Below are 19,822 nucleotides of genomic sequence, written 5' to 3'. Positions count from 1 at the left end.
ATCATTTTTTTTAGTTTTCACCAATAGATAATTGCAAAAATGTACGTACATACGAGTGCAATAACAATTGTGTCAGTCAATTTGCTACAAGTATTCTGAAGAAGAGGAAGTACTTATTTTCCTGTTTGTTTTTTTGGGCCAATTTACAGTAAAAGGCTACACTGAGCCATTGCTACAATGGCCAATTAGGAGGTTTTCCAGGTGAATATCGATGATTGAGAAAATTTTCACAAGCAAATGACATTTTCGTAAATAATTGATGATATTATTACGAAAATATATGCCATTAAGGGTGAATCTCACGTGCAGTCAATATTGCATGTTCGTGAATCGTAATGCATCAACGACTATGTATATTTATAGGGGTATAAATTAGTCGAGTCGAACTGAGTACTACCATGTTTACGTTTATGTTCATTTAATTTAGGCGAGCTCGAGTTTTTAGCCAAGCTCAAAATTTTTTCTAAGCTCGGTTTATTTAAGAGATTTTGAGTTCGTGAACACCTCGTTTATTAATCGATACGAGTTAATAAACGAGTTTTGCATTTTAACCATTTTAGAAAACAATTTAAAATATGTAAAAATTAGCAATTTAAATTCAAAAATACTTTTATTGAATAATATATTTTTTTAAATGTTAAAAGCCAAAATATAACTTTTATCTATAATAAGATCTGGTCTTCTCTTTCTCTGTCGGCGACTACGCTGCTAGCTTGACTTCCAAGTTTACCTATAATACCACGGTATTCAGCAGCAACCTTACTGTCAGCAATGACTATGTCATCACCTAGTAAGGCATAGGCTCAAACTGTTTCCTTCCCATACTTGTATCCAAGTAAGCAAATAGGAATTACCTTTCCAAAAGCTCCAAGAGCTTTAGCGAGTAAACAAAAGCTTCTAATAAGCGACTACATACCTAGGCTAAGACTTTGAAATTTGGCGATGGAGTATAAATATAAGTTTGAGTCCTAAGCGAAACTCCTATCCTTACTTATTCAAGTAAGTAAGATCAATAAGGCGAGTTTAAAGTCTAAGCTCTAAAGGTCTAAAACTTTGAAAGACTATTAGGAGAAAGTCTTAAATGCTGTAACAAGCTCGATTATGAACGTAAATAGTTCAGTTTGTTCACGAACATAAACAAACGCGACAAAAATATTTGAGGAAATAAAATAAAATAAAATAAACCGTGTGATTTTATTCCCGACACCCACCAAACAGACCCAAAATATAACATGGCGAAATCAAAAAAGATTTCTCAATAATTTCCCACCACCATTGCCGCCACCGCCGCCGCCGCCGAGGTACTATATTCTCTCTCCTCCTCTATTTAAGTGATATTTTTTCCTGGAATTTCTGTGAATAGTTATATTTTTTCAATTTTTGAGTCTAATCACAATGAAAGGATGATATGGAATGTGGATTTACAGTTAGAATTCGGTTATGTTTATGATGAAAATTGCAAATTGAATATTTGATTTAGTTTAAGAAGTAACTATTGAACAATTTGTTGAGCAATTCTTAAAAATGTAAAGTATAGGGGATTTTTGGAGCAACACGGAGCATTGAATCACACTGATGTAAAGATTCTGGGTAGGCGGGTACCGCCCCCAATAATTCAATATTAGCTACTTGACATCGGCAAAGCGTTAATGTAATTAGGCTTTTGCAGCATGGACTCATTTTGAGATTCCAGAATTCAATATGTTGTCCTTTTCAGTTTGCAATTGCAGTTGCAATTTGCAATGTTGTTTGATAAGAACATATGTTTTCTTCTGGGTAATGGATGGCAATCTGTCTTTATGCATTGATATTAAGTGAGATGATGTTTTGCATCAACAATTTTTTCATTAGGATTCAAAAGGAGGAACTTTGCTAAAGATCAGAAGGGCGAATTCTGAAAATTTGGTGATTGTCTTAGGATATAATTGGAAGAATTATTACCTAGTTAACAATGAGAGCTTCAATGAGGAAGATGATAGCAGCACCTAAGTTGAAGCCCCTTCAACAAATAACACCTGCTACAAGCTTACCCCCGACTCCTTTTCGTGAAGCAACATTTCCCACCCCGTTACCCACACTTTCTCTCACGTCATCAACAACGCAATCCCAACTCTTAACCTTCCTCAAATTCCACCTTAAATCTCCAATTACCCCGGAATCTCTTCTTCATTTCCTGAAGAATAAGCTGCATTACCACCCGAAGTTCACTCACCTTGATTTCCATATATTCCAGTGGGCCAGTACCATTGATTCCTATCGCCATGACCACCATACTTATGAATGGATTGTTAGAACCCTTGCTGTTTCTGACCGCTTTGATGCCCTCGGAGTAGTTGTCCTTGATATTATACCTTCTAAACCATGCCCGTGCTCTGACGGGATCTTTTGTTGCCCAAGGATTGAACCAATATTTAGATTCGCCATAAATTCTTATTGCAGAGTTGGGAGATTGGATGATGCGTCACTTGCCTTTGATACTATGCGGAAATTGATTGATGGGAGGCCTAGTGTTGCTGTTTATAACATTTTGATCCACGGGTTTGTCAAGAATGGCCAACATGATAAGGCGATGCGTTTGTATGATCAACTTATTCTGGATAGAGTTAAGCCTGATGTGTTTACTTTCAATATATTGATTAGCAGCTATTGTAAGAGTAAACATTTTGGTTCAGCTTTAGAGTTGTTTAAGGAAATGCGAGCTAAGAGTTGCGAGCCCAATGTGGTTAGTTTTAATACTTTGATAAAAGGGTTTTTTAGGGAGAGAAATTTTGAGGAAGGGGTTGCCATGGCATATGAAATGATTGAGCTGGGGTGTCAAATTTCGACTGTAACTTGCGAGATTTTGGTGGATGGACTTTGCAAGGAGGGGAAAAAGTTGAGGGCATCTGAGCTGTTGATTGATTTCTCAAGGAAAGGAGTTTTACCTGATGGGTTTGATTGCTCTGATCTTGTTGAGCACCTTTGCAGTGGATCAAATGCAGGTCGAGCATTAGAGGTCATGGAGGAGATGTGGAAAACAGGGAAAATTCCTGGTGTTATTGCTTGTAGTACTTTGGTAGAAGGTCTGAGGACATCTGGATACATAGAAGACGCATTGAAGTTTGTGGATAAGATGCTAAAAGAGGGTATTCTGTTAGATAGTGTGACTTTTAATTGTCTTCTTCAAGATGCTACTCGTGTGGGAAGAACTATTGAAGCTGATAGATTGAGGTATTTGGCTTCCAGCAAAGGTTTAGATGCTGATGTTGTGACCTACAACATATTAGTTGCTGGTTACACGAGGGAAGGTAAAGCGAAAGAAGGTGAGCACCTGATTCAGGAGATGCTGGACAAAGACTATATTCCTGATATTGCCTCCTACAACAGATTGGTAGATAGGCTGCATAACATCAGAAACTTTGCTGGTTCAGGAATAGAGAAGGCTGTGGAATGAATGGTTCTACTGCAAAATAGTACTTGAAGAGAAAAAAAGAGAAAAGGGACAACAAAGACATAAAAGTAAACAGAGAGAGAAAGAGAAAAGCAGGTTTTTTTTTTTTTTTTTTGTGGGTTGGGGGTGGGTACCAGAATGTGAATGCTAAGGGAACTTCCCTTGCGTTAGTATTATGGCTTCTGGAATACCTGAGTTTACTAACAGGCGAGAAACAAGGTTAGTTGCCGGACTTGGACATGTGTTCAAATTTCATAGTTATTCGATTTACACTATGCCTTGTAATATGTTTTAAGTAGTACTGGATTCTTTCAATTAAACTGTTTCCTGCAATACACTTTTATTTAAATGATAGTGGAAGGTGATGTTGTGTGAATTAAGGTAATGAAGAGGACCATCCTTGCCTGCCGAATGTCTTCTGCTTTGCTACTTTGTCCTTTAACAATTTATATTTAGCCATTCACCTCCTTAAAATTTGATGAATATTGCCTTCTTTATCAATGATCTGTTTTCTATAGTTTCATGTTCTTTAATCATCATATGGGATATGATGCAGTTAGCTAGGATCCTATTTGTTAGGCTGTGTTGTGCTCATTTTATTTTCCTGTAACAGTCTCGAATTAAAAAGATTATGCAATCTGATGAGGATGTCAGAAGGATGCACGTTGCTGTACCTCTTATAGTTTGTGAGTCTAATAAGTACTTGGTGTACCTATTATTATCATACTATTCTGTTTAGATTTCCTTTGAGATGGTTCTGTGTCTTCTTTACCATTTTAGATTTATACTTTCGCGCACTTCAGTGCCAGTCTACTATGTGCTATGACTGAAGTATTACTTGATATTTTATGCAGCTAAAGCTGTAAACTATTTCCAGAACAGCTCTGTGATCAAACATATGAAAGACGTGAAGGGAAAAGATAATCAGTTCATCACTTCTGTGAATAAGCCTTAATAATAGTTCTTGAAAAAGTGAAGATATTATAAAACTGCTTGATAGGTTTGCTTGATTTCTGTTATATGATGTAATGTTCAATGTCTCCCATTATCAAATCTAAATAAAAGGAAATGAAGATCAGCTAATAAAAAGTTCCTTCACGAAGTATCTGCAAGGAACCCAAATAGGCCACCCATCAGGTTTACCTACGCACGCAGAAGAGGAAGGAAGCAACAGAATAATTAAGCCAGCCAGCAGAATAATTAAACTAATAAGTCTAGAAGGGCAGGAAGGGCACTTTAGTATTTCTCTATTGTCTGTTGAGTTTGTTAGGGGTTATAATCCCAATACAATTCTGTTACACAGGAAGGGTAGAATCTCTTTATAAGGGGGGATGAATAGCGTAGTCAGTCATTCAGAAAATTGTAGTAAGAAGAGTATTCTCTTGGAGAGTTGCCTTCCTCTCGAAAGAAGGTGAGTTGTATTGATTGATTACACTGATCATTAATACTTCATATCTGGTTACTGCTAATTCCTCTTGCTAACCTCTGTAATTTCTCGCAACTGACCTAATTCCTAGCATTTTTGGTATCAGAGCTGTTCCGATCCAGTGACGGGAAATGGCACCGGCGAGTAACTCACAGCGGTTGGAGCAAATGGAGTCGGAAATTTCTGGGCTCAATTCCAGAATAGCGCAGGAGATCACCCAAGCCATGGCAGCGCTGGAGAGTCGACTAGCAGCTCAGTTTAGTCGGGGGTTAGAACAAACCACCGAGCAATTGCGGGCTGAAATCGCACGGCGCCAGGAAGGAGAAACGGAGGGAACTGCGAACCACTCCGACCACTCTGAAGGCGGGCTTTCAAACTGGAGAATGAAGAAGCTCGACTTACCGGTGTTTGAAGGGATAAATCCTGATGGGTGGATACTTAGAGCCGAACGTTTTTTCAATTTTTATCAACTGGGAGAAGAAGACAAGTTGGAGGCGGCGGTGGTGGCACTGGATGGTGATGCGCTGCTGCTGTATCAATGGGAGCACCGCCGGCGGCCGCTAACACGGTGGGAAGAGTTGAAGAGCCTCCTTCTTCGACAATTCCGGCCCAGTGGATCGGGTTTGTTGCAAGAACAATGGCTCGCCCACCGCCAGACGGAGGGGGTGCTGGATTACCGCCGACGATTCATTGAGTTAATGGCGCCATTGGAGGGAATTCCAGAAGCAATCTCGAAAAGCCAGTACATTAACGGCCTTAAAGACGACATTAAAGCTGAATTGAGGCTTCTTGGGCCTCAAACCCTGGATACTGCGATGGACTTGTCCATCAAAGTGGAAGAGAAGCTCAAATTTGGGCTTGAAAAGAAAACCAATTCCGGACCCAAATATAACCCTAACCCATGGAAAACCGGATCCATTTCCCCATCCTTTTCCACCACAAAAACAAACAACTACTCAAATAACCCGTTTAGCCTAAACACCACAAACAGAACCACCAACCGACCTTCTACCACCATACCCATTGCAAAACCCACCGGAGAAATAAGGCGTTTGAGCGAAAAAGAGGTCCAACAGAAGAGAGAGAAAGGCCTTTGTTTCAGGTGCGATGATAAGTGGGCGCCTAACCACCGTTGCCGGAGAAGAGAGTTGAGTGTGTTGCTTACTGTCGACGGCGAGGGAGATGAGACAGAATTCGGGGGCGACGAGGAGTTGAACCTGGTGGAGACGACTGAGGATGAGCAAATTAGTCTCCCACAACCCTTGATCTCTTTGAATTCAGTAATGGGTATTACAAGCCCAAAAACCATGAAGTTGAAGGGCATATTAAATGGAGGCGAGGTGGTGGTCATGATTGACCCCGGAGCGACGCACAATTTTATCTCTACTAGGGCAGCCACTCAATTGGGTCTGCTCGTCACTTCAACGAAGAAATATGGCGTATCTCTTGGCACGGGCGAGGCTGTGCAGGGCGATGGCGAATGTCGAGGAATACTCTTGGTGTTACAAGGGGTTCAGATCATTGAGGATTTTCTTCTACTGCCTCTGGGAAACTCTGACATTATCTTAGGGATTCAATGACTAGAGAAGTTAGGGACGATGACCACCAATTGGAAGACGCAAACTCTTAAATTCCAGTTGAATGGGGAAACGGTGACATTGAAGGGTGATCCTTCCCTGGGTCGGTCATGTATTTCATTGAAAGCCATGTTGAAGACATTACAAAAGGAAGGTGGTGGTTATTTGTTGGAGCTCAACCATCTGGAAGGGTGGGCAGAAGGCACTGATGAAATACATGGAGAAACAGAAATTCCCGCGTCTTTGAGGGAAACAGTAGCCCAGTTCCAAGCAGTGTTTGACATGCCAGTGGGACTACCTGTGCACAGAACAATAGAGCATTCAATCGTGCTCAAGGAGGGAACCAACCCGGTAAGTGTGCGGCCTTACCGATATCCCCAATGTCAGAAAGATGAGATTGAAGGATTGGTACAGGACATGTTGAAGGCGGGCATCATACAACCCTCCACTAGTCCGTTCTCTAGTCCAGTCCTTTTGGTAAAAAAAAAAGATGGATCGTGGCGTTTCTGCGTGGACTATAGAGCTTTAAACAAGGTAACCGTACCAGATAAATACCCCATCCCTATTATTGATGAATTGTTAGATGAATTACATGGGTCTAGGGTGTTAAGTAAGCTGGACTTGAAATCTGGTTATCATCAAATTCGAATGAGAAGCCAGGACATTCCAAAAACTGCTTTCCGAACTCACGAAGGGCATTATGAATTCCTTGTAATGCCGTTTGGACTCACCAACGCCCCTGCCACTTTTCAATCTCTTATGAATGACATTTTTAAACCTCACCTCCGAAAGTTTGTGTTGGTGTTTTTCGATGACATATTGATTTACAGCCCTGATTTGTCTACTCATGTTTCCCATTTGAGTATAGTCTTGCAGGTTTTACAGGAACAACACTTATATGCCAACTTTAAGAAATGTGAATTCGGTAAAAGGGAGGTGGCATACCTTGGTCATGTAATATCAGAGCATGGAGTGGCAGTTGACAGTAGCAAGATTCAGGCTATGTTGGGATGGCCCATTCCAACAAACCTTAAGGAGTTGAGGGGATTTTTGGGTCTGACTGGTTACTATCGAAAGTTCATTAGAGGGTATGCATCAATAGCGGCACCATTGACACAGCAATTGAAAAAAGACAGTTTTGGTTGGGGAGAGGAAGCCACTGTGGCATTCGAATCACTGAAATAGGCAATGACCCACACCCCCGTGCTAGCCATGCCCAATTTCACGAAGATTTTTATTCTGGAAACCGATGCATCAGGCCATGGTTAAGGGGCTGTCTTATTACAAGAAGGGCATCCAGTGGCGTACTTCAGTAAAATTTTGGGGCAACGGGCCCGTAGTAAGCCCATTTATGAGAAAGAGTTAATGGCTATTGTCTTAGCCATACAGAAATGGAGGCATTTTTTGTTAGGGAGGCACTTTGTTGTGCGAACGGATCAAAAAAGTTTGAAGTATTTACTTGAACAAAGAGAGGTGGGACAAGAGTACCAACGTTGGTTGAGCAAGCTCTTAGGCTATTCCTTTGACATACAGTATAAGCCTGGAGCCACCAACAAGGTTGCTGATGCGTTTTCCAGGGAGTTTCCAGCTACGGCCATATATTGCGCCCTATCCAGCACGTGTGGGGTTACATGGGAGTACATTCAGCAACAGATTGAGCAAGACACATGGCTGCACCAACTGAAAACATCCATCAGCCAAGGTCAGACTGTTCCTAAGTGGTTCACAGTGGACCATGGTGTCCTTAAATACAAGGATCGGATTGTTTTACCGCGCGGTTCAGAGCTCACTGCAAGGATATTGAAGGAGTACCATGATTCTCCTATAGGGGGACATTCAGGGGACTACAAGACCTACCAAAGAATATCTTCAGAGTGGTATTGGCCCGGTTTAAGGAAGGATGTCACGAAGTATGTGCTCTCTTGTTCTGTCTGCCAACAGCAAAAATCCTCTTCTTTTAAGTCCTATGGGCCTTCTCCAGCCCCTTCCTATTCCCGACAAGGTGTGGGAAGATGTGTCAATGGACTTCGTCGAAGGATTACCAAAGTCCAGTGGTTGGGACACAATTTTGGTAGTCGTAGATAGGCTGACCAAGTATGGCCACTTCATTCTACTCAAGCACCCTTTTTCTGCTAATGAGGTGGCCCAAGTGTTTGTGAGAGAAATAGTCCGTCTTCATGGTTTTCCTTCATCCATTGTTTCTGACCGGGATAAAATTTTCATCAGCTTGTTTTGGAAGGAGCTCTTCCGATTGCAGGGGACTCAGTTGAACCGCAGCACTGCTTACCATCCTCAAAGCGATGGCCAGACTGAGGTGGTCAATAAAGGGGTGGAGTCTTATTTACGGTGTTTCATCAATGGGAAACCTCGCACGTGGTCTCAATGGCTACCTTGGGCAGAATACCACTACAACACTGCATGGCATACCGCAACAAATTGCACACCCTTTCGAGCAGTGTATGGCAGGGACCCTCCTAAGTTGCTAAGGTTTGTATCTGGTAGCACCACACTCTCTTCTTTGGAGGAGCAGATGGGGGAACGTGATGCCATCCTAGATGAATTACAGTTCTACTTATCCCGTGCTCAGAATCACATGAAACAATATGAAGATCTGAAAAGAAGGGACGGGCATTTTCAGGTGGGTGACATGGTGTACTTAAAGTTACAACCTTACAGACAGAGATCATTGGCTAAAACTCGGAATGAAAAACTTTCACCAAGGTTTTATGGGCCATTTCAGGTGTTGGCAAAGGTCGGACCAGTGGCTTATAGGCTACTCTTGCCTACTGACACCAAGATACACCCAGTTTTTCACATTTCTCAGTTGAAACAGGCTGTGGGTAGTGCAAGAGTCTCAACCACCCTCCCTGCTCAATTATCTTCTGATATGGTTATGGATGTTGAACCAGAAGCAGTGCTGGGAGTGCGGCGCAAGGACAATGATGGGTTGATGGAAGTCTTGATTAAGTGGCAGCAACTCCCGTCTTATGAAGCTACGTGGGAAGACTGGGATGCTCTTATTCTTCGCTTTCCTTCTTTCCACCTTGAGGACAAGGTGGAAGTTTGGGTGGATGTACTGCAAGGAACCCAAATAGGCCACCCATCAGGTTTACCTACGCACGCAGAAGAGGAAGGAAGCAACAGAATAATTAAGCCAGCCAGCAGAATAATTAAACTAATAAGTCTAGAAGGGCAGGAAGGGCACTTTAGTATTTCTCTATTGTCTGTTGAGTTTGTTAGGGGTTATAATCCCAATACAATTCTGTTACACAGGAAGGGTAGAATCTCTTTATAAGGGGGGATGAATAGCGTAGTCAGTCATTCAGAAAATTGTAGTAAGAAGAGTATTCTCTTGGAGAGTTGCCTTCCTCTCGAAAGAAGGTGAGTTGTATTGATTGATTACACTGATCATTAATACTTCATATCTGGTTACTGCTAATTCCTCTTGCTAACCTCGGTAATTTCTCGCAACTGACCTAATTCCTAGCAGTATCATGTGAGCTGGATTCTGTATGCTTCATTTTGATTTTGCATCTTAGCCTAGTCCTTTACTAGGACAGGTTCGTATTGGCAGATTTGTACCATTTGGTTATCGTAGTATGTTTTAGTGTGCTATTTGATTGTGACTTACTAGGCTTTCCGGGCTTCCGTCCAGAAGTTGAATAAGCAGTGATAGTGAAGAAGAACAATGCACGGCTTATTGTCTTGAATTTTGAATGTCTTTTTTCTTGATAATATATTGCAGAACACATCTTGAGTAAACACAACCATTCTCTTATTTTACAGGAAACAATGTGTATGACGCATCGCTGTATTTGATTTTTTTTGAAAGGAACTGTTGGTAGAGCTTCTGGCTTGGGTAGCTCTGCTGCTAGTAAGATGGTCCACAGATTTCAAAATCAAGGTTTGGACGTTAGTTCTGTTTTGTTCTCATTCTTGAGGTATACATGTTCTGTGCTGATATATGTGTTTGCACTACCAGAAAACTTGCAGATTATCAAGGTGATGAGGGTGGTGAAGAATCCAACAGGATCAAATTGGTATAGCTCTTTCTAATTTTATTGTTTCAAAAATATTTATTCTCATAAATTCAAGTTCTGTTATTTTATCAGTAAAAGAATCAAGGTTGTCAGGATTGAGGTCCCTATTCCGGTTAGGCAGAAGGACACTTAGGATTGGTTCGACCTACTCCAATTTGTTTTGCTAAGATTTATCAAAAAAAATGTTCTAACTCACTAAAAGGGGTGAAATCTCAAGTATTTACATTGTAGTATTATGATTTACAGCTAATCTACTCTTGATGCACTAATACATAAAACCAACAAACCCAAAAGAAAGAAAAAAAATAATCTTATAATGTTGTGAGAGATTGTATGTGATGATGTGATCTTCAATTATGATACCTCAATTACAGATAACACTATCCCTATTTTACGTAAAAATGATCCCGAGCCAATACAGATTGTTGTCCTTCCTCTGTTGCAATCCTGATTCTGACAAAGTGAGCCAATCAGGAATGCCTTCCTGATTTACGGTTTGATATTGCTTGGTCATGTCAATGGTTTATGATCAGAAAATTGTTTTGATGTTGAGTGATCCATGTTAGGTTTGTGAATGAGAACCTTGTGTTAATTAATTCGTGAATACCGTTCTTTCTTTTCTTTTTGGTTTTTGTCAAGACATTGTGATGGGGAGAGTGTGTCAGAAAAAGATGTGGATTATGTTTCTAATAATACTAGAATGGTTGCTTTTCCAGCATGCCACAGAAGCCAATCCGTTCCAAACTTCTGCCTTTTGACTATTCTGTTCTTTAACCTTTGCATACTAATAGCGGTAGAAGAGAAGGAGGAAGAGGACGAGGAAAAGTAGGGGTATGGGTAGAGAAAAGGCAGTCAAGCAACTGCGTTGAGGATTCTGAAACTTTGAAGATAATCCAGATATGTATGACATGCAGGCAATGATGCTTACAATATTGTGTCATATTACAGAAATTACATTCTATTATCATTACAATAGGGATAAGTTTCACTCACAAATGAGTCATCAAAGAAAATAGTTAGTTTTGTATGATGTTCTGCATGTAGTTTTGCATGTTGCAACACATTTGACTTTTCCATTTTTGCTGTAGGAAGTTAAAATTGGCCACAAAAATTCAGAAACATCACAGAAGTTGCTCACTCTATTGGGTGGGCTGGCGGTTGGACTTTGGGGTGTTACCATTTACCAGTTGAGAACGATGAGGCATCAGCCTGGAATTTTGACCTGAATGTGGACTCTGATGCAGATGGCAAGGCTGCCACAGCTTCAGCTCTGAGACTTGATAATACAGAAGCAGAGTCTATTATAGAAACGGCACATGATGAATACCCTGAGTGGTCTGTCATTGAGATGGGAACTATTGCAATCGATGCTACTCAATTGGCAAACTTCAATCAGCAAATAGGAGATGATGAAAACTATGATGAAGAGTGAGTAAGCTGTTCCTCATCATCTGTAACATTAGTTGATTCTTCTGTCAGAATTAGATTAGCAAGCTGTACATAAACATGACTGTTGGATTTGGGCGGCAACACTACAGAACTAGGGTTTTGAAGTTAATACATACGAGTACTGCATACTGAACTGTGAGTTACTCCAGAAAAACACGAACACCATATAGTACAATTGATATAGTACACGATGATCCAACTATTATGAAGGATATTTGAAAAATATTGTGTCATATTACAGAAATTACATTCTATTATCATTACAAAAGGGATAAGTTTCACTCACAAATGAGCCATCAAAGAAATTTAGTTAGTTTTTTATGTAGTTCTGCATGTAGTTTTGCATATTGCAACATGTTTGACTTTTCCATTTTTCCTTTAGGAATTTAAAATTGGCCACAAAAGTTCAGAGCCATCACAGAAGTTGCTTTCTCTATTGGGTGGGTGGGCTGGCGGCTGGACATTGGGGTGTTAGAAAAAAATCAAAGTCTTTGAAGTCAATGTATTGAATGGGTCACACCATCTATTAATTGTGTGTCTTGTCATTTTCTCACAGCTCGTCTTCATTTCTTAAGTATACATAGTTTTCTTACATACTTTAGAACTTCTGTTCACAAGTTCCTACTACTTCCAAAGTCTTTGTAGTCGTCGAATAGTAAGTCAACATGATTTTGATTGTATTTTGGGATGTTAATTTTTCATGAAGCGAGTCAAAGATAAAGTACTAAGTTACTAACTAACTTCTGATGACATTTCAGGTCATGTTGAAAGATACTGGAGTAAATTGGGTATTAGGTATGTTCAAGATTCTTGTATGTATTTGGTGCTACTTTCTTTCTAGCAACAATATCATCCTTGTTTACAGCCAATCTTCATATGCAAATGTCTCGAATTCTTCGAAAAACAACAACTGGCTCATAAATGAAGGGACCTATTTTTCTGATGATAATTTTATCGTAAGAACAGCCTTGTACTCTCCAGACTATGTTTATCATCATTATAACAAGTTTGGAATTGAGATAGGTACTGATCATTATCCTCCGTTTGGATTTGGGCTTTTCGCTCTTCAAACTGCACCTTATTCATTCTTACTTGCTATATATATTGGATCCTCGGATTATGGTGGTTCTTCTTCTATGGTGGTTGTCTGGTGTGCCAACCGAGATCATCCTGTTCAAGAGGGTGCTACTCTGGAACTTACATCCGAAGAAGGTTTGGTATTAAGAGATGCAGATGGAAGTTTTGTGTGGTCAACCAACACCTCTGGCAATTCGGCGAGCTCCATTCACTTGAAACGTGATGGGAACTTGGTCTTGTTAAATGGAAATGGGAAAACTATCTGGGAGTCATATGATTATCCAACTGATACATTACTTTATGGCCAGCATCTTGTAGAGGGACAGAGGTTGACATCTAGCGAATCAACTACCGTACTTTCTGCAGGGTTCTTCTATGTTTCTTGGGAACATGATGGTCTTAGAGCTTTTGTTGATCTGAACCCTCCACAGGAATATATATTTCTAGAGTATGTAGTCCTGAACAACCTGTACGATAATTCCTTATCACCCGAATTCCATGATGGTTACACTCATGATTATAATAGTTATATGCGTCTTGATCAAAATGGACACCTAAGTTGGTATACTTGGGATCAAAAGGAATCCTCCCTTGGTAGTGTTGTTCAGGATGATGAATTTGGGAATTGTTCATACCCAACTACTTGTGGAAAGTATGGGGTCTGCACAAATGGTGGAAGTTGTGGTTGTCCGCTGGGTAATGATGGTAGCTTGGATTACTTCAAGCCAAGTAAAAACTTTGATGCCGATACAGGATGTACCCTTTCAACTCCTCTATCTTGTTCCGGGAACCACAAACTCCACGATTTTCTAGAGCTTCAAAATGTTACCTACTTCCTCTCTACTCCCTCTCTCATAGGAACAAATGTTGAGAGTTGTAAAAGTGCATGTTTAAACAATTGTTCATGCAAAGCTGTCTTCTTTCGTTACTATAATGATACCTCATTTGGTAATTGTACACTACCTTCAGAGATACTCACTTTGATGGATGTTTCTCGAGGAAATTTGGGCTATAAGGTCACTGCATTTCTCAAAGTGCAAAAAAGAGAATCGACGTTGAAGAAAAAATTGGTACTTTCTATTTCGGTTAGCTTAGTTTTGGTCACTGGAGCATGCTGTTATGTGTTGATGATACGGAGACGAAGGAGTAGTGACAATGAATTTGATGGTTCTCTTGATGTTTTTGTTGAAACAGTAAGTCGGTTTTCTTTTGAATCACTGAAATTGGCAACCCAAGACTTCAAAACCAAGCTTGGTCGAGGTGGGTTTGGGTCTGTTTTTGAAGGTACATTAGGTGATGGAACAAAAGTTGCAGTGAAATGGTTGGACTCATTAGGCCAAGGGAGGAAAGAATTCCTTGCAGAGGTCAATACAATAGGTAGCCTTCACCACTTCAATTTAGTGAGATTGATTGGATTTTGTGATGACGGATTGAACAGGCTTCTTGTCTATGAACACATGTGTAATGGCTCCCTTGAGAAATGGATCTTCAACAGAGACATACCACAAACACTTACCTGGAGCGTACAACGAAAGATTATAGACGGTGTGGCTGCAGGACTTGAGTATCTACACGAGCACTGCAAGCAAAATGTGATCCACTTTGATATTAAACCTCAGAATATACTGTTGGACAAAGATTTCAATGTCAAGATATCTGATTTTGGTCTGGCAAAACTGGTAGACCGAGGTCAGTGTGAAGTTATGACCATGGTAAGAGGTACACCGGGATATATGGCTCCGGAGTTGATTACTGGTCGTGCCATCTCGGTTAAGGTTGATGTCTATAGCTTTGGGGTTGTTGTCCTAGAAATTGTGTGTGGTCGTAAGAATTTTGGCTCATTAGAAGGTGATTGTCTTATTTTATTTTTAAAAGCCCACCTTTATATGCTATTTTCAAATAAACTTATTATATTTATTTTAATTTTCTCGTTTTAAACCTTACTTATTTTCCCTTATGATATTTTTCTGTAATATATATATTTATATCTTATTTTACTTTCACTTTCCGCTCTTCCTTGTTTATTCTTTTAACTTCCCGTTCCTGACTTGTGTGATTGGTTACATTAGCGATCTCCTATGTCAATTCATGTTAGCCGACCCCAAATCATTTTGGGACTAAGACTTTGTTGTTGTTGTTGTTGTTGTTGTTGTTGTTGTTGTTGTTGTTGTTGTTGTAGAAGGTGATTGTCTCACTAACTTGGTGAAGTTGAAGGCTGATGAGGATCAACTCTATGACCTAATTGATGAGCATAGTGAAGATATGCAACAACACAAGGCAGAAGTGGTGAAGATGATGAAGATCGCGATATGGTGCTTGCAACCTCACTTCATTAGGCCTACTATGTCAATGGTGGTGAAAGTTTTACAAGATCTTCCGAACATGGAAGCTTTAACTGATTTTACCTACTTAACCATGGCTCATGAACCAGCTCCAGTGGTGGCAATGGCAGATTACGAATATTCAGTCCGTCCTACAGAGTCGCTTTTGTCTGGGCCTCGTTGATCACGAGCTACTCCGGTTTTTTAAGTTTCTTACTGCACTTGTGGCTGATGTTGTGCTCCTTTTTGTACAGAGCTTCATCTTCCAAGTTTTGTATTCTGCATTCAGGAATGAATGAATGCACTACTGACAGAAACAGACTTGCACCTTTTTATCTGTGTTCTTTACTTCAGTCTGTTATCGTTTCAATTTCATCAAATTATTATTTATTTATTTATTTGTACAGGAAAAGTACATTCAAGTAAGGATAGTCTTCTCTCAATACTGTAATTTCATTGAATTATATAATGAAGTGTGTTCATTTGGTTTTTTAGCCGGAACAGGGAGACTACTGAACCACTGACCCATTTGCATCATGAAATATTCACATGTATGTAACAATTTATTTTCCCACCAATTACACGATTTAATTAATTAGAATTATTAGTGTACAAAAATATTCCCTTGTTAGCTTATTACTCGTACCTAGAGCTGGTAATGTCCGACCCATTCTAAGGCATCCTTGCGGATGATAAGGGAGTGAGAGTAAAGATGGCTGTGGGTCGGGCCGGGCCGTGCTTTGTGCCGGGCCCATGGGTCGTGGGCCTAACCTTGCCGGGCCCACGTTTCGTGCCGTGTCGTGCCGGGCCGAAAAGTTAAAAATAAAGCCCAGGCCCGGCCCAAGCCCACGTACTTTCGTGCCGGCCCGTCGTGCCTAAGGCTAATTTGACTAAATTTAACGTGCTTTGTCGTGCCGGGTCGAGTCGTGCCGTGCCTTGTCGTGCTTTTTCCAAAAAAGTAAGACCCAGGCCCGGCCCACGACTTCGTGCCCGTGCCGGGCCGTGCTTTTTGCGTGCTCGTGCCGGGTCGGGTCGGGCTTCGGCCCGGCCCGGCCCACAACCATCTTTAAGCTTTGCGCATGGTGACCCTTAGACGTCATCTAATCTGCAATTTGGTTCGCCTCCCTGAAACAATGATGAGTTGTATAGGAGTCTAATCTTTTGAGATCCAACTCTACATTACTAATAACATGGAATATGCTAACCACGATTGAGGGTTCCTATTAGGTTGATATCAAGCCCAAATCCCACGTCATATAACACTTCCTAGTCCTTATTAGTTGACACGTTTCTATAATTATTATCCCCCTCAATAATTAGGTTCCTATCCTTTTTAGTTGACACGTTTCTGTTATCACGTTTGCCATATTGCATGATGTCAACTACAGAGTATTAATAACTCTTATTGCCGATAAGCAAAAATTAAAAGTTGCAGGCATTTTGAAAACATACATTGAGACAAAACAAGATCTACACAACTACTCCCTATAATTTTTTCTCCTAAATACAAATCACAATCTAACTACTCCCTGTGTCCCTTAATACTCGCACCGTTTTGACTTTTTGCACTATTCACATAATTCACTTTGATCCTATTTTATTTCTATTATATGAAAACAAATATTAGTATATAATATATTGTTGGGCTTCATCTTAATATATATTTTCAAAATATTAATATTTTTATATTATTTTTTAATATGAATTTAAATATATTGATGGTCAAAGTAGTGCATTGGCAAACGTGTCCAGTCAAAACGGTGCGAGTATTAATGGACGGAAGGAGTACAATATAATGATTTCAAAAGTAAAAACGTGTCAACTAAAAACAAACATTGGAACTTGAAAGTAATGTTTAACCATATGTCACGTTTGGGCTGTATTGTTGTATATCCATGCCAAATAATTTGGGCTGAAAACAAGCCCAAATAATTTAGGCTAATATCAAGCCCAAATCCCACGTCATATAACACTTCCAATCTTCCAGAACACGATTCCCCCTTTCAGAGTTCAGATATAATTCAAAATTTGAAATTACACACAGAAAAAGTAAGAGAGAGAAAATCGAAGCTTTCCAAAGTTCGTAACAATGGCGAATGCAAGAGTTGATATGAAGGGGTTCTACAAGCAGAAGAAGAAAGGTAATACTGGAATTTCAAAGCCTTCTCCTAAAGGTGGGAAGAAGAAGTCTCCTCCTTCCGCTTCAATTGGTTCCAACACCGCTCAATCTCCTGCTCTTGTCTGCCGCAATGGCTCTCTTGATCTCCAAGGTTTTTTATATTTTCTCGCTCCTCCTTTTCTGCTAAGCAATTGAATTTCGTTGATGTTCTTTCTATGTTGCTCAATGTTTCTCAATTTGTTGCGATTTTTGAAATATTGTTGGTTTTTTCCTGATTAAGTTTCAAATTTGGTTGAGTTTTGGCTTTTAAAACTTCGCTTTGATGAATTGATGCGGTGAATTGTATGTAGAAATAGCAAAGCACAATGTTAGTGTTTCTGATTGACTCTTAGTGATTAACCTAATTGAATGTTAGGGATTAACTTAATTGAAATCACAATATTAGGGTTTCTAATGGAATCATAGAGATTTACTTAATTGAATGATTGTTTACGAAATTACTCCTTTTGTCCCCAAATATTAGGTTACATTCGGTATTTTTTTGGTCAATCGTTGCTTACTTTGATCATTACTTTGCCATGGAAGTAACAGCCGAAATGAATTGTAAATTAATTTATTGTTTGATTGAAAAATTAGTATTGGATATTCAAACTTCTATCCCAAAAGCTGTATTGCATAATACTTTGTTTGTAAAGTTATTGCATGTGTAAATTAACTTATTGCTTGATTGAGAAATTATTGTTTGTGGCTCATTCATTTGTGAAAGGTGTAGTATATATTGCCTTTAAAGGATATGCGGGCTAATAACTAATAAGCATAATATGGCAGTATTTGATTGAATTGTCTCATGTATTTGGTGAAATGTTTATTCTCAGATGATTATGATCAGAATGAGGAATTGTTTCTAATTGAATCTTAGGGATTAACCTAACTGAATCTTAGGGTTTTACTTAATTGAATGATTTTTTACCAAATTATTCCTTTTGTCCCCAGATATTAGGTTACCTTCGCTGTTTTGGTCAAACTTCGATCATTGTTTTGCTATGGAAGTAACAGCCGAAATGAATTATTGTATGTTAATTTGTTGTTTGATTTAGAAATTAGTATTTGGTATCCAAACATTAATCCCAAAAGCTGTAGTTTGTGAAAGGTGTAGTTTCTATTGTCTTTTAAGAATGTGCAGGTAGTATTTGATTGAATATTCTCATTTATTTGGTGAAATTTTAATTCTCAGATGATTATGATCGAAAATTTAGTGTTGGATACTCAAACTTCGATCCCAAAAGCTGTATTGGATAATACTTTGTTTGTAAAATTATAGCATGTGTAAATTAATTTATTGCTTGATTGAGAAATTATTGTTTGTTGCTCATGCATTTGTGAAAGGTGTAGTATATTCTCATGTATTTGGTGATTTTTTTTAATTCTCAGATGATTATGATCAAAACGAGGAAATGTTGAGGCAATTTGACATGAACATGGTGTATGGACCGTGCATTGGTTTGTCTAGGATTGATCGTTTGAATCGTGCCAGGAAATTGGGATTGAATCCTCCTGAGGAGATTGAGAACCTTATAACATCAGACAAGGTTCGTCCTGAATCTCTGTGGGATGGTCGTGTTTAGGGTTTCTGATACCGGTTAAGTGGTTGTTGTCGCCTCAATCTAGATTTTTAATAGTTAAGTTCTAGAGGTAGATGTTCTTGCTCTTTAAATTGTGCAGTTTTGTGTCAGTTTGTTTATCACTTCTCGGTGATATTTAGTGCCTGTTTGTAAGCTTGGATGTTTATGTAACTTTAAACAACTGATTCGGAAAGTTTAAGTCAGTGTGGCTGACATGTTTTCTGGTTCCATCTATTATGTGATTCTTGCACGAAACACCGTTGTCTCAAGTTCTGTTTCAGATTAGGGAATTTACAAAATCTTTTGTTTTCAATGTTAGTGGAATGGAAGTAGTATGGAACCACATTTCTATATAACTTTTGATAATTGGTGATTCGGAAACCAACACATCGAACACACAAACTTTCGTTGAATCAGCATTGTAGTACAAACGATTACAATTGATTTTTCATTGTATTCTAATAAGTGTTGAACAAACAATTACAATTGATTTTTCATAATTTCATTGTATTCTAATTAGGGATCGCAATGGGTCGGATTTGGATCGGGTCCGGCAGGATCCAGACCCAGACCCGCCTTTTAAGAGGTGGATCCAGACCCGACCCAGATCCACTATGTCCAAAAAAATCAGATCCAAACCCAGATCCACTGGGTCTAATGGGTCTAGGGTCGGATCTGGGTCCTAAATGGGTCTAAGCGTATTTGTTTTCCGAAAAAATTTGTCCCTCATTTTTCTTATATTATGTAACTTTTTCGCCCAT

At 39.4% G+C, this 19,822-nt stretch overlaps 2 protein-coding genes across 17 annotated transcripts; both read left to right on the top strand.

Moving 5' to 3' along the window:
• Positions 1-1,165: 1,165 nt before the first annotated feature.
• LOC110783366 (pentatricopeptide repeat-containing protein At2g36240) lies at positions 1,166-15,821 on the top strand. 16 transcript variants are annotated; one of them, XR_008932724.1, is made up of 7 exons: positions 1,166-1,301; positions 1,852-3,649; positions 10,220-10,337; positions 10,416-10,473; positions 11,562-11,901; positions 12,681-12,717; positions 15,179-15,316. XR_008932724.1 is itself a non-coding variant. In XM_056843463.1 (7 exons), exons 6-7 carry the CDS (start codon positions 12,684-12,686, stop codon positions 15,502-15,504), a joined length of 2,490 nt encoding a protein of 829 aa, XP_056699441.1. In that variant the 5' UTR covers positions 3,441-3,649; positions 10,220-10,337; positions 10,416-10,473; positions 11,265-11,374; positions 11,562-11,901; positions 12,681-12,683; the 3' UTR covers positions 15,505-15,821. The 16 variants fall into 16 exon arrangements, 12 of the variants coding, with proteins under 12 accessions (XP_056699444.1, XP_056699437.1, XP_056699445.1 ...); XM_056843463.1 differs by lacking the exon at positions 1,166-1,301 and adding an exon at positions 11,265-11,374 and having other exon boundaries at positions 3,441-3,649; positions 12,681-14,847; positions 15,179-15,821; XM_056843460.1 differs by lacking the exon at positions 1,166-1,301 and adding an exon at positions 4,044-4,116 and having other exon boundaries at positions 3,441-3,649; positions 12,681-14,847; positions 15,179-15,821.
• A 1,494-nt stretch (positions 15,822-17,315) lies between these two features.
• LOC110783365 (uncharacterized) lies at positions 17,316-19,291 on the top strand. Its single transcript, XM_021987697.2, has 2 exons — positions 17,316-17,590; positions 18,871-19,291. Exons 1-2 carry the CDS (start codon positions 17,410-17,412, stop codon positions 19,062-19,064), a joined length of 375 nt encoding a protein of 124 aa, XP_021843389.2. The 5' UTR covers positions 17,316-17,409; the 3' UTR covers positions 19,065-19,291.
• Positions 19,292-19,822: the final 531 nt, after the last annotated feature.

Source organism: Spinacia oleracea, chromosome 4 (assembly GCF_020520425.1).
Source record: "Spinacia oleracea cultivar Varoflay chromosome 4, BTI_SOV_V1, whole genome shotgun sequence".
In the NCBI taxonomy this organism is placed as follows: domain Eukaryota; kingdom Viridiplantae; phylum Streptophyta; class Magnoliopsida; order Caryophyllales; family Amaranthaceae; genus Spinacia; species Spinacia oleracea.
Note: the sequence above shows the minus strand (reverse complement) of the source record. Positions and strands in the feature narration are given on the sequence as shown.